This window comes from Poecile atricapillus, chromosome 3, assembly GCF_030490865.1.
Source record: "Poecile atricapillus isolate bPoeAtr1 chromosome 3, bPoeAtr1.hap1, whole genome shotgun sequence".
NCBI lineage: Eukaryota > Metazoa > Chordata > Aves > Passeriformes > Paridae > Poecile > Poecile atricapillus.
In genome coordinates, this window is record NC_081251.1 from 61785073 (window position 1) to 61799850 (window position 14778).

The 14778-nt window shown below is 39.1% G+C and overlaps 1 protein-coding gene across 4 annotated transcripts in view; it reads left to right on the plus strand.

Moving 5' to 3' along the window:
• Positions 1-14778, plus strand: part of TULP4 (TUB like protein 4) — a 150127-nt gene that overhangs the window by 111298 nt on the left and 24051 nt on the right. For all 4 annotated transcript variants that reach the window (XM_058834686.1, XM_058834687.1, XM_058834685.1 and 1 more), the window contains 3 exons: positions 871-1051; positions 3511-3645; positions 7940-8106. In XM_058834686.1, the coding sequence (XP_058690669.1) occupies positions 871-1051; positions 3511-3645; positions 7940-8106 (483 nt within the window). The remainder of the gene's footprint in view (positions 1-870; positions 1052-3510; positions 3646-7939; positions 8107-14778) is intronic.

Sequence of the window (14778 nt, forward strand, 5' to 3'; positions counted from 1 at the left end):
GCATTTATTGCTTTAGGATTTATTAGTCCTTATTTCCTGATTTTTTTCCTAAAATTCATCAAATATGCAGGATCTTAACTTTCTTAAATCCTCAAGAAGAATTTATTTAAAAAGAAATTGCAGGTTCCAGTCAGCCTGACTTCACTCTGTGTGATTGGCTATGGAGTTGCTTAAGGGCAAGAAAAATCTTGGATTATCCATTTTGTGTTAGAAATGGTGGGTGGAAGCTCTTCTCATCTCTTCCTGGATGTGCAACACATTGCTTTCCCTTTGGCCTATGATAATCTCCTTCCAGGTGACTGATCATACTGCTTTTGCCTCCTTTTTTTTTTTTTTTGAAAGGCATTCTCCCATCTTGTCTAGCTCTTCAACTGTCCTTCTCTATTCAGCTTTCTACTTCTCATAAGCCATTTAAAATCTCTGCTAGGACCTCACTTTTGTCAGCTGTGGCTTTTCTTTTGATACTGTTGGGACTGATGCACACCTCCATTTCTGCCACCAGGTTTAGGAGTTTTTGTATTATCCAAGATTACTAAAGAATCTGTGGTAGCCTTTCTGCCAGCTCACTTTAATTGCAGTAATGATCAAGTTCAAATACAGTGTAATGTCTCATATTAAAGTCAATGAAATGCATCCACCATGAAACATTACTTGCTCACAGATTTACAAGCTTACCTGTAGACTCTGCTGCTTTAACTTCATTTTTACATTCATCTTTGATTGCAGTGTCCTATTCTGGCATCCTTTTGCATCCAGGATTGCTTTGCTTTCAGTGAATTTCCCAGGCAGCTAGTTAATTACACGATGCATATGAAGGAGGACCCCATGGCTTACATTTGGTGGGACTGAGGGCTGTTGTGTTACTTTCAGGTTCTGTTTGGCACTGCTGATGGACAGGTTATCGTCATGGACTGCCATGGCCGAATGCTGGCCCATGTGCTCCTTCATGAGTCAGATGGCATCCTCAACATGTCCTGGAACTACCCCAGCTTCCTGGTGGAGGACAGCAGCGAGAGTGACACAGACTCCGACGACTATTCCCCACCACAAGGTAGGGTTATGTGCACATCCGTCTATTTCAGCTTTGCACATGCTCATGAAGACATCTCAAATGCCATGCCGTTGTCATGCCCTACAAAACCAGCAGGATGGCCACAGTTTCCAGCTCTCATGGTGCCAAGGGCTGGCATGGGAGAGTGAGTTTGTTCCCAGCTCTGCCACCAGCCTTGCTGCAGGTCATACCTCACCTATGCTGCTCTGCCTCCATTTGCACAAATGAGATAACAACACAAATCTCGGTAGGTTTTCAGTGAGGGTGAGTGAAAAACAGGGATGTGTCAGGTTTTCTGATAAGCACATATGAGGTATTGCAGTGGTTCATGTGTATGGAGGTAGAGCGCAGCCACAGAAATGAATGCACTATTACATAGATTCATCTGAAAAGACAGAAGTACTAGACATGGTGTAAAGTACTATATATTTAGTTTTATCTCTGTTTCATAGGATTTCTGTAATGCCCATTGTTACAGTCCCATCCTTCATAGTCCTGACATAAAGAGTTCCATAAATACCGTAGAAGGCTCAGAAATGAAGATATTTCCTGCAATTACACAGGGTGGAAGCGGGGTGACTGGAGCTGGCTGGAGTTATTAATTCACATGCTTCAGAGTACATTGCCGGTTTGAGAGTCAGGAATAAATCCTTCCCTCTCCTTAAATCTCAATACAACTTGTTTGTTGAAATATTTTGGTTTTGAAGTGCTTGGAAATCATCAGTAGCAAAGATTTATGAGGCTTAGATGTCCATGCACAGACAGTCCCACTCTTCTCATTCAAGTAATGAGAATACTTCCTGTTGATGTGATTGATCAGTTTATAAGCTCTAGGTAAGCTTTTCCTGTGTTTCAGTGTATAAAACCTGAACTAAATTAAGAGCTAAGTTTATAAAAGAGTGACTTTACAGTGAAAATTTTAAATACATATAAAATTATTAAAAAATAATTCTGAATTTGAATCTTGCATCTGAACCTCTGAATTGGGGACTTTCCCAGTTTTAACTCTAATTTTGATTCAGACCAAAAAAAATCTACCTTTTCCAGCATATGTGTCTATATAATAAGATTATGTATTAACAAATATTGAAAGAAGATAATCTGATCACCTGGTAAAATGTTAGCATATTTTAAAACTGAATTTTATTTTGGCTTTCATGCCTCACTCCTGGTACTAGGGAAGATTTCTTACCTTAGAAGGAAAGAAACAAACTTCAACCTAGCAAGCTCCTAAAGCAAGACAGACAACAATAATAAATTGTACTTTTTCTTGGTTTTTGTTGTGCTTTTTTAAAAATACTGAGGTTCCAGATGGAGGATGGTGAAATTGCAGAGTACACAGATGAGAACTTAAATGATCCAAATGTGTTAGCTTTTTCTGAGTCAGTCAGGGGGTGGGTGGACTCATTACAAGCCTACAAGCCTATTTTAATGATTACCCAAACATGATGTGTTTTCTTTAGAGCAGATGCAGCATAAACCTTTCAAAGGTGACAAGCTTTTGACTCACACAGATGTGTAGGAAGGACTAGAAGTTTTTTGGGATTTTCTTATTAAATTATATACACACAGAGGTGCTACTTACTAGACATCTTCCTCCAAAATGCTTTCTCATCAGCTTTTTTACAAGTTCAGGAAGCAATACTATTCTTAACTGGTTCTGCCGTTTCTGTTGACTGGAAAGATGTCTGGGCGTTGAGAGGCACTTAATCAGGGACCAGTGGCATCTCTTCTCTCAGAAACTGTGAACAGAAGGAGTTAAACAGCAAAAGCTACAGATGGCAATATTGGTCGTAAAGTATTTAACAAAGGAATTTTAGTGAATTGCTGAAAAACAAGCTAAGAGGACCAGAGACTCTGCAGAAATGTTTTTTAAATCCAAGTTTTCCATTTGGGCTCACCTCTACTTTTGGGTGCACTGGATCCTGTTATGCAGAATGGCAGGTATCTTTTCATGCTGCTGCCTAGACATTTAGAATGCAGTAATTCGTGAAAGGTCAGTGTGTTCTCTTAGAAGTTCTTAAAATGTCTCTTTGTGACTTCAGGAGGAGTCCCCGGCACCTGCCCAAGCAAAAAGCATATAGAACAAACAGCTTTCAATGTCATTATATTGTTCATCATGCTGGTTTTCAACTGGCGTTCTGAGAAAGCCTTCTAAGGCACTGGTTTTCAATTTTTTTGTCATTCTGGGAAGCTGGGAATGGAGAAGGACTGAAAAACACCGCTGTGAATATGCTGCAGCAAAAATTGACAAAGTAAAAGCACTGAGGTTTCACAGAAACAGAGCAGCTTAACTAGCTAAACCTGCTTTGCTTGTGCCCACAGATGTTGCAGCAATAAGCAGGTAGAGAGGCTTGGAACAACTCCTGATGGTGGTAGGCTGAAGTACAGTGTGTTTCACCTGGATGTGATTATTTTTGGTTGTTTACCTTTTGCTCACTCAGAGCCTTGTTTTGCAGATGGACCAGCTGCGTATCCAGTCCCGGTACAGAACACCAAGCCACTACTTACTGTCAGCTTCACGTCAGGAGACATCAGTTTAATGAACAATTACGATGACTTGTCTCCTACTATCATCCGCTCAGGGTTGAAAGGTACAAAAAAGAAGCCATTTCTCCCTCTCTTTTGTCCTGTTTTTCTTGTCTTTTTGATGATGTGTGAATAGGTTACATTTTTGTGTCTCTAGCTCCTTAACCCAGGAGCCCTCGGTGCTGTTAATGCTGTTTCCAGCAGTGACACCTGCTGGAGAAAGAGCAGCTCTTGGCTGATGGAGTTTTTGTGTTTGAAAAAATGTTTCACAGTATTTTTGAGATCGTGTTTTTGTGGCAGTTCTGTAGGGCAGTTGATCTGTTTTGCAGTTTTCCAGCAGAATGCATTAATATTCTTATGCTTCTTTTTCTGAATGTCTCTGCTACGTAACACTTTCTTTGCATGTCTAATTCCCAAGGTCTTCCATGCTTTTGGTAACCTGGTATAAATTGCAATGCTGCTTTGGTTCTCACAATTATTGAAAACTTGCTAGAATTATTAATTGTCAAGAGGCAAGTTATTTTGAGAGAGGAAAAAGTCTAGTGATTAATTACTATGCATTTGATTTTGCTGTGTGCATGAATGTTTGTACAATCAGTATTCCGTGTAAAATCTTACACTTACATTGAAATTTTTACTGTTCTTACCTATTAAAAATGTCCTTTACTTTGCCAGAACTCTCAGTGCAATTTACTGTGCTTTGCCTGCAGAGACATTTTAATTCAATACAGCACATAGGCAGATACTTAAATATAGGTTCCTCTGAAGCTTTTTCATCTCCACAGGTAAATTAGTTTTAAATTAGATGAAAAGAGAATTGGGCTGTTGGAGCAAACTCTTAACTGTTCTAAAATAGTGGGATGTTTTTGGTGAAAAGTTGTCCTAATGCCAGCCCTACCATTTTTGGGTGATCTGTTATGTGCAGTAGTCTTAGGAGGTAAAAACAATCCCCATTGAGATTTCTTTTCCATTCCTTTCTTCATCCGTGCCAACACAAGAAATGTGTGAGTGGCAAAATGCAGCATTGTGAGACAACCCTACAATCCAGAAAACTTCAGCTCAAAGGATATCAAAAGTGTGGAAAACTGGAGCCAACTTAAAGAAGCTCTTGTGGTAATCACCAATGGGTCTGCTCAGCATTTCTACAATATTAGAGTAATTAGAGTACTGAGCAGTCTTGAGTTGTCATCTAGTCTAGTTTTCAACTAGGAATCATAGGAGAAACAAACCCCATCTTATTCTCTTTTTAGAGTTGCAGCGCTCTATCTTGCTGAGGATGTCTATCCTGTTTTTCTTTCCCCATTGACTTTCACTAGTGCAAAAAAAATCCCTTAAGTATATCACTCTCCTGTAATAAAATATTAATGTGCTAGATAGGTAGGAATATTTTTATTAATTATAAACTAGACTGCATTTATTTATCAGTAGGCAAAAAACATGCAGCATCCTACTGGATTGGGAATGTGTGTGAGAGAGACTATTGGGATATCACTGTTTTAAGTACAGTGGAAAGTATTTTATGTCTGGTTTTATATAGATGTTCATGCTTCCTGTATATTCATATTTTTTTTCAAGTGACTCTGAATTTTACTGGATTTTATCACAGGCAAGAATGTGCAAAACCACCAAGTATGATCTTCAGTATTCCTTGTTCATGTGTTTGTGTTTAAAATCTCAAAGTATTGCTCTGTGGTCTCTGCAGCAGATATCCTGGCATTTAGAGGCTGCTGCAGGCTACTCAATGTATTTTTAAAGTAGGGAACTATGAAATTATTTCAAGCAGTAACAATATATTTTTAATATATATAGAATATATATATATTCTACTACTTTTGCAGAGCTGTCATTTTACCAGAAATATTTCTGTTAAATTGACAGAGGCAAAACCTTGATAATTTGATTACCCAAATAAAAGTTTTTCCAATCAATTTTTCCAAGTTTTTCCAATCAGTTTTTTGAGACAGTCCTGGTAGTTTTGTCAGTCCTAGTGGAGCTCCTGAACTGTTCAGATGTATCCTTTATTTTTTTGTGCTTTTTAACTCTGTAATTCTCAGTGCACTGCTACCTGCAGAGCTGCTGAGCTACATCTACTAATTTTAGTAGTTAGCCACAACTACTGCTTGCAGAGCTGTTGCACATTTGTACTGCTCTGTGTTCAAGGTTTGCTGATGCACATGCTTGTGGTGGCTGGAAAGTAGTTTTGAGGTGTGACTGATCCACTGATTCACTTGTAGACCATTACTCTAGATGAAACTTCCATTTTATTTTTAATCTCTCTGCTGGAGCTGAGAACCTATTTATCAGTCGTTTTGTGTAAAAGTCCAATAGTCATTGAAGATCCTGTTGGCAGTGCAAGCATATCAGTAGAGCCACACTCTCCTGGGGGGCTGCTGCAGCCCACATCCACTCTTCTTGCTGCCTTTGCAGCAGTCTAATTCTAGGACTTCTAGAGAAAAAACTACTGGACAAAGTAATGACTCCTCTTCCTCTTGTCATGGGGATCAGCTGAAAGTTTTGCCTGAAGACATTGATCCAAAGGAGACAGTTTTTTCATTATGGTAGTTCCATAGTTATCCAGTTATCAAAAGTGGAGCTTGCCTTGTTTATTTCTAACCTGCCTATCTGTTTCCTCTCAGAGAAACATGAATTAAATCCCATTGTAGGTTACTTAGAGGGCTGAAAACTAAGATAAAACAAGAGGCATACAATGCCTAGCTGTGGAAAAATTACCTTGAGGAACATGTGGCTTCCCTCTGATACGTACCAGAGGATAATTCCCATGAGAAATATTAGAAAGTTGAAATAATACAAAACCATTTTAAATTGCACATAAAAGTCCCTGAAAATGACAAGTTGACAACTTGAAACAATTTTGAGATCCTTCCTGCCAACTCTCATTTCTCTCCTGCTTCTTCATTTGAAGACAGCTTCTCGCCCACAACTGTCTTCAAAAGGTTCTTGGCAGATTGAGCATCCCAGAGCACAAAAGTTTTGTCTTTACCTTCACTCTGTCTCAGCACAAAATAGCAGCCTTTTGCCTCTGGTTTAAGAGTAAAAAGATTTAAAGACTAGCTCAGTGCTCCTTGAACATGCAAATCTGCCTTTGAAACATGAGCAGAAATGCAAAATACTGTTTTAGAGTTACTCTTGAAGTGTGACAAAGAACTAGAGGATATACGGGTTTGAAATAAGCATCCCCAAATTAAGCTGTGGGTGTCCCTCATCATGAGGTGGCTGTAACAGAAGTAACTGATATGTGTATTCATATCTGTGTATATGAGAGTCTGAGCTCTCCCTCTGTGATTCCAGCAAAGCCCTGCTAAGCAGCTGAGTAGATTTTCACAAGTCAGAATCACGGAATCATTAGGATTGGAAGGCACCTCTAGGGATCAGCCAGTCCAACTCCCCTGCCAAGGCAGGGTCCTCTAGAACAGGTTACACAGGGACTTGTCTTGTGGGTTTTGGATGTCTCTAGAGAGGGAGATTCCCTAACCTCCCTGGGAAGCCTCTTCTTCTGCTGCCCTTGGTGTAAAGAAATTCTTCCTCATGTTGAGGTAGAACTTCTTGTGCTTTACTTCATGGCCATTGCTCCTCGTCCTGCCACTGGGCACCACTGAAAAGAGTCTGGCATCACCTTATCGACACAAATCTTTGTGATAATAATGAGATCCACTCTTGGGCTGCTCTAGACCAAAAAAGCCCAGCTCCCTCATAAAAGAGAAGCCCAGTCTCTCCTCGTCAGAGAGATTCTCCAGAGCCCTCACTATCTTTGTATGATAGTAGCAAAAGAAAACATGGAGACCATATGTATTTAGGGGCAAGGATCCAGGTACTTTTAGTTTCATGTTATAGTGTTGTAACTCTAGTTTGAATAACTAGAATAAGTTACATTGACACGAACATGAGGCATTGCCAGATACTCTGCTTTTTTGCACTATAGGCCTTTCCAGACAAACACTCTTCGCTGCTCTCTTAGTAAGATTATTTATCTGCATATTAACTTGATTCCACTTATTTACCCCAAAGCTGTATGTAGGGTCTTCCACATCAGTTTCAACATCTCTAGTAAATTCTTGTCCTTAGGTGTTTAGGAGCAACTACGGATTGCATTCTAGACTCACCACAGAGAGAAAATAATGCTTTTTACACATTTTTTTCCAATTTACAATTAAAGAGTCATTCTCAAAAGTGCATCTGTGGCATATTTTCTACTATTTCAATGATAGGATATAGGTTTCTAAGTACTTAAGTAACTTTTGAGAGTACGTTTTATCTGTTCAAGTCACTTTGCAGCATCTGGAAATGCTGTTCCTGTTGTTTCTATTCAGTGGTTATTGCAAACCACCTTTGTGATTTCAGATGTGGTGGTGCAGTGGTGTACACAAGGAGACCTGCTTGCAGTAGCAGGCATGGAGAAGCAGAACCAGCTGGTTGACCTCAGCAATGGTTCCCTGCTGAAAAGCGCACTTGTCAAGTTCTACAACGTGCGTGGGGAACATATCTACACTCTGGAGACACCTGTGCAGGTAGGAGGCATTTGTAAAGTGTTCTCCATGCTTTGCTGACATGTTTGTCCCACATCAGCTCATTGCTGCAGGCCTGCAATGTGGAATAGGTTGCAAAATGTCCCAAATCCATCCTAAAACACAATATAGATAAAACTGTGCTATAAACAATGGTTGTTTGCATTAAGGTAGACATGCAAGACTGCACCTAAGGTCCACTGAGGTATGTATTGTGGAAATATGAAAGGAGAAAGTCTGTTTCACAAACTCACTGGGCCATGAAGAGACAGACAGGAAAAGAAAATTCCAATTTTTTATGGATAAGTGACTGAGGAGAAAAAAAACTGAATAACTTGCTTAATGTTGTAGCAGAACCAAGAGCTGGACAAAAATATTCCAAGTCCAGTATCGTAACTATGAGATTGTTCCATCCTTGCTGTCATAATTTTCTAATGTACAATCATTTGGCAATGCAGTAACCTCAGTCATGTAATTTGCCAAGTAAATGCCAGCATGTGGTCTGTGAGCTGCTCAGGCACAGCATGCTTCATAGGTCTTTGCTGGTACTTCAGAGCCCAGCTGAATGTAATTCTGTGTCATTTTCTGCAGAACAGCGATGACTCCATTCTGATTTCTGCTGTTAGTAATGAAACTTTTTAATAGCTTTGAAATCTAAAAGTGAAGAAAAATGGTGTAGATATATTAATTGTATTTAATGATGATACCATGTATTATCATTTTTTTTTTCCAGTACCCTGATCTGGAATGGATGCAAAAGGGTGACATAGTAAATCATCTGTTACGCCTTTGTGTTTGCTTATATTTAGCATTAACCTCTGCTTATTAACCTTAGAACTCTAATTTAGATAGAATTCTTTAGTTGTGTAAAGTGTAAAATAATGGTCTCTGAGGCCAACCTAAATATGTGCAGTGATATCTAATGCTGATTTAGATACCTAAAGGACTTACCCATAAATACAGCTTTATTGTCTTAAACATAACCTTTGCAGCAAAGTAGCACAGCCCTTTCCTCTCTGGATCAGTTCTGAAGAAAATTTATTTATTTCAGTGTTGCTTTTTCCCAGTCCAGGTGAAAAGCAAACCTTTTTCTCTTACTTCAGTACCAGAACTCAGTATGTGCACATTGGCTGTTGAGCCCTCTGGTGCCAGGCTGTGAAATCACTCTGTGGTTTGAGCATCAGAACCCATCAGGTCAGGTTGCCCCAAGGTACGCATGTGTGCGGGCTTTTCCCTCACTGCTTTGTTCCTGCTAATCTCAAATTCTCCTTCATTTAAATACTTTCATCTCCTCTAGTTCTCCATGTATAGCTTCAACTTCTTTTCATGTTTTCAGATCTTCTCCTTTCTCCTCTACTTAACCAGTAGAGTTAATGTAGTTATGGGAGAAAGCACATATTGTGGCTGATGTGGGGAGTAATTATTCTTCTGATATGTGGGTGCTTACAGAGTAGCTGAGAGGTCAGAAAGAGCAGGTGAATGCTAAGTTTCCACTGCAGTATTTCTAATAGTGGAAGTAGTAACGTAAGCCCTTCTGCTCTTTGCAGCCGCTATTTTTGTAGGGAATAGCAATATTTTAATGTAATGGAGATTTCTTCTCCCGTTGTCAACTGAAGACTAAAAGCCAACAACTTCAGGAGTTGTGTAAGCCAGGTTTCGAGTGAAGGATGAGGACAGTCAGGGAGAGGCAACCACCACTTCATCACAGAATCAAGGAGTCTCATTTCCTTTGGAAAAAAGGATAAAAATGACATTCAAACTGATATATTTATGTTTGTTAAAAAACTGTGCATAAACCTACTTAAAATTAGAGCCACCCCTCTTCTCTTATTAGTCAGTGTTTAGAGTCTTTATTCGGTGCATCTGAATTCATATTTACTCAGCTGCAGGAGGAAGGGAGGGGTCTTTCAGAAGAGCGCCTGTACCTGCTCATGTGGACTTCATTCTCCTATGTATTTGAATGCTGGTCTAGCAGTATTACCAGCTAAATGACAAATATGCTAAAACATTGTTAAGTATTTACTTTACTGACAAAACCATATAAAAACCACTGCTGCAAAAACATTGGTGGTAACTTCTTTTATCCTATGCCTCTGCTCCAAGGATGTTATGTGCAAAAATGAGAGTGAGTCAGTGGTCCTAATAATTTGTCTCATGACAAATTCTTCAGAGTAAACTAATTAGTTTTCTGTAGCATGGCAGTCAGCCTTGTAATGGGATTTTATAAGATTCATCACTGGTTACTGAAATGAAAAAAAAAATTAAGAAAATAAAAGAATTTCCTCATCTTGAACTCTTCTGCTAGGACTTTCTAATGAAGAAACAAATGTGTGACTGGAAAAGCACATTGATTACAAATGAAAGTTGTTCTGAATACAAAAGCCAGAAAAAATAAAACAACCGTGAACATAAAAAATAATGGATTACAGGTACAAAACTGATTTTCAGTGTGGTCCTCTGTCCCAATTCTTTGACATAGCAGATGTCTGAAAATTTTATCAGTAAAATATACTAAACTGTTTTTGTTTCTGCTGTTTGTCTGTCCTGTCTTTGGTAGGATGTTCAGGAAACAGATTTTATTGTCAGTCTGACAGGATTTATATGCAGCTTGGCTGGAATGTTACTGAACATAAAGTCACTGCAAACCCCAGTGGTAGAATAGATTGGGGAAATGCAGGTAACTCATCTCAATGATGACTGTTGTCATGGATCCCTTCAAGATGTTTTATATGCTGCCTTCTCCTCCAGCTTTAGTGTGGTTTTGGTATCCTCTGTCTTGTTTGATTAACTCTCTTAAGCTTTTACCTTCAGTATAGGAATTTATAGTTCCTAAACCTAGTTTCCTGACTATAAAACTCTAGATAGGGAAATCACACTTGTTTAGAAGTATTGAAATAAAAGTAGTAGCTTTGCTTGAAAAACAACATTCATAAACAGAGTGGCAGAGTTGGCACAGTGTAGCAGTCACTCCTGTTCCTGGCTCTGGGGCTTCAGCCTGGCATCCTGCAAGGATGTGTTTGCAGAATAGAATGGGAAGGGCTGAAAAAGCATGAATAAGGGCTGGTCAAATACTGAACTGAATTCTATGGAGAGAGCATATCTTAAGGACTGGTGATCAGCTGATGACTATTCAAAAACATATTATCAATTTCTGTAAATATACCTCTTACTACACCCGTCCTTGTATACACCACAAACACCAGTGTGAGGTACAAAAAATATACCTGGTCTTCTCGTGGTCCTTCTTTTTCAACATTTAAAAATGAGATTGCAACAGCAGGCTGCCCTGCTGGTCATTATGTTTTTATTTGAAGAATGTTAATTTCTTACATTGTTTGGTAAGTCCTCTCAACCTTTCCCTGGCCTCAAGCAGGGATGAGAATAATCAACTCATTTAAGACTGTTTTATAGTCTTTCCTACTAAAATTGTTTACCAAATGCTGCAACCCAGTTCTGTCACTTTAGAAGTTCTCATCTAATGTGCAGACAGGTCTTTTTTATATCAACTAACTGTACCTGCTGTCACTTCTGATTGGAAACAGATGCTTCATATCTTCCTATATCCTGAACTTTAAACAAGAGTCTCCTACAGGATCTCTCCAACATTATCTAACTGCCAACTTTAACAAACTGGTGAATTTTTTCTTTCTAATGGTTCAATCTTGTGGCTTATACTTGGTCCTTTCTTCAGTTTTTATGATTTTTTAATATGTCCCAGAGGGGACCAGGGGAACAAGAGCACAGATTAAGAAGCTACAATACAGATCTCCTCCACACACCTTTAATTCTACAGTAAATTTACATTACTTTAAGGTTTTATGTCACTGTGTAGCTGGTGTGAGTACAGATTACATCTTGAATGCAGCAAAGGAGGATGAGAGTGAACTAAGCTTCACATGTGGTATAGACAACAAGGTTAAATGTAAAAAACAACATGTGTATCAGTGTAATATTTTTAAACCTAATTCAAGGTGGTGTACCAAAGACTAAATCTTTATGGAAGAAATTTCCAGAAGACAACCAACTTGCTATATACCTGCTGCTGTCAGCATTTCACAGACTGCTTCTCTGCTGGAAATGTCCCAGCATCTAAATTAATAGATTTAAGATTATATGATTCTGCAGAAACCTGGTAGTTCTGTAAAGGCTAGAGAAGGAAGGTACAATTTTAGGTTTCAATGAGATCAGAAAGAAGACGCTTCTTTTTATGTTATTCAGCTGAGCAGACCTTGCTTGCTTTTCTTCATTTATTTCACACAGAGTATTCAGATTTGTTGCATCTGAATTAATGTTGCCTTTTATTTATATTGCCTGGAATCAATTTTATTTAGTTCTTACGGCATAGCAACAAAGCTTCAAGAAGAGTTTATTTTTTTACAGGAAGAAAAGCAACAGTTTAGAACTAACTGATGAAACATGCTTTTAGGTTACCACTAAAGACCTTGGTGTTCTTTATATAGGTCATAGGATCATCTCTGCTGTGGAAATGGATTTTGATCAGCACTGGTAATTGAGACACTTTTCTAAGCAGCTCTTTCTGTTAAAATCGAATCTTGTTGTGTATTGACTTCTTAAGAATACTGTAGAAATAGAGAGGATATAAGAAAGAGCTGCAAATCAAGTAAGACTTCATTACATCAAAAATCATATCAGGCCACAGCAGCAGCAGATTTCTCATCATTTGTCACCATCAGTTCTTAGCAGTTAATATTTTTCCCACTGTAAATAGGAGGAGCAGAAGAATGAACGAGTGTTAGTCCCATTGAAGGTGAGAGTGGGGGACAGGAGGTGGGTGTTTTTCTGGTCCAGGGGTTTTCCAGAAGCCTTGCTGTCCTGGCAGAGTCACCAAAATCTGATGCCTTGAGAGGCTACCTAGAACAGAGGCTAGCCAGTGTTAAAGGAATAAAAGTAGGTATTTATTAAAAAGGCTTTCAAAGCATACTCCTTGGGCTGTACAAGAACCCAGCTGAGGCCACACCCAAGATGGACAGCGGGTCACGAGGTTTTACAATTTTATGAGTTTTGGTCCATTTACGTATTGGGGTTAATTGTCCAGTTACAGCTTCAGGTTATCAAGTCCCATCCTCCCAGACTGCTCTCCTCAATTTGCTGTTTATACTTTTTGGGCCTGAAGCTGCAATAGTGTCCTTGGTTCTTAGGCTGGAAAAGGATTGTTTTGTCAAACTACCCTGTGAAGGGAACTTGCTAACACTTTATATGAAGTTCAGAGTTATATACTAATGCAGTACAGAATCTGGAAAATATGAAAGCTAAAACTTAGGGCATCAGATTGCTTTCCCACAACCATCCATGAATGCTGTGGCAGTACAGAGGTGTGCACACAAAACTCACAAAAGCAAGGTGGGCACTGTAGCCATTGCACCCCTCAGCTTGTCTCTGAGACAGAAGCGTGTGCGCCTCCACACCAGCAGTCTGGAGTGAGAGCAAGCAGAGGCAACCTACTTACACATGCCATTCAATGGATACTATTTTGCAGTTGTGTTCTTCCTTCTGAGGAAAGTCCTGCTAGTTCCTGGGCTTTCTGCCCTGGAATACTATTTTTATTTCATTACCAGCAGGAGTCCCAGTGCCAACAAACAAGGGATTAGTTCAAGCAGCAGGTAGACCCCATGGCTCAGGATTTCTGAGCACAAGGCAGGCAGCAAGAATCAGCTAGAACAGTGTTTTCTTTGACTGAAATGCATACAAGTGCTGGAATGTATATAAATCATGTTCTCTCCTCTAAGAGAGACAGTAGAGTGACTTACAAGAAGCAACTACAGAGCTTCGAGTTGGAGTATCCATTCCTTCATGCTTTTCCAAGGGGAATCTGCATCCCAGCTGGGGGTACAGATTTGATTAGCTGTAGCTTACTTTCAAGCCCACTTGGAAAGAAATTGCAGAAGAATTCCTTGCTTGTCACTTGCTGAGATGTGTTTCCAGTCAGTATTTCTCCTGATAAAGCATCTTTTTTTTTTCTTGTGTTTTAGCCAACGGTTTCTAATATATAATTGTCATAGAGCTACATCTTGGTATTTAAACCCTGGAATTCATTCAGGTATTTACAGTTTATGCTGAGATTTTTCAAAACCTGATGCTATTTTTATATGCAAAGTGAGATTAGAAATTCTCATGTTATATTTGTATCTGCATTTCTTTGTTCCTAGCAGAAAAAACCCCAACTGTGCAAACACGGAAAATAAAATTCTTTGGTCCTAGAGTCTGCTTGTTCATTTTGTAACAGGTGGATACAGCAACAATTTGGATACAACAACTTCTGTCCTTCTTTGTTTTGCTAAAACAGTGCAAATAAGTGGATGCTTTATGAGGAGCAATACTTTCGTGTTGGATGTTGGAGGTCAATTGTTTTTTCTCAGTAGAGTTTGAAAAGAAAGCTGTGGCCAGCTCCTAACTGACTTGCTGCAGTAATTGATTCATATCCCTTGTCCAGCAAGGGAATGACTAGGAAGCATAGTTATTGAAAAATATTATTGGAGCAGTACTTTAAAGGTCAGGTCAGATCTGACATTTGGGTGATCTTTTATTTCTCCAAGCCTGTAATGACAGGCTAATTTTCCCTGAAGCTCATCTGAAGTCTTAGCCCTTCACTGTAAATTAAATGTTGATGAATACTGGGCTGGAGGAGCACCAAGGGTCTGACCATTTCAGAGAAAG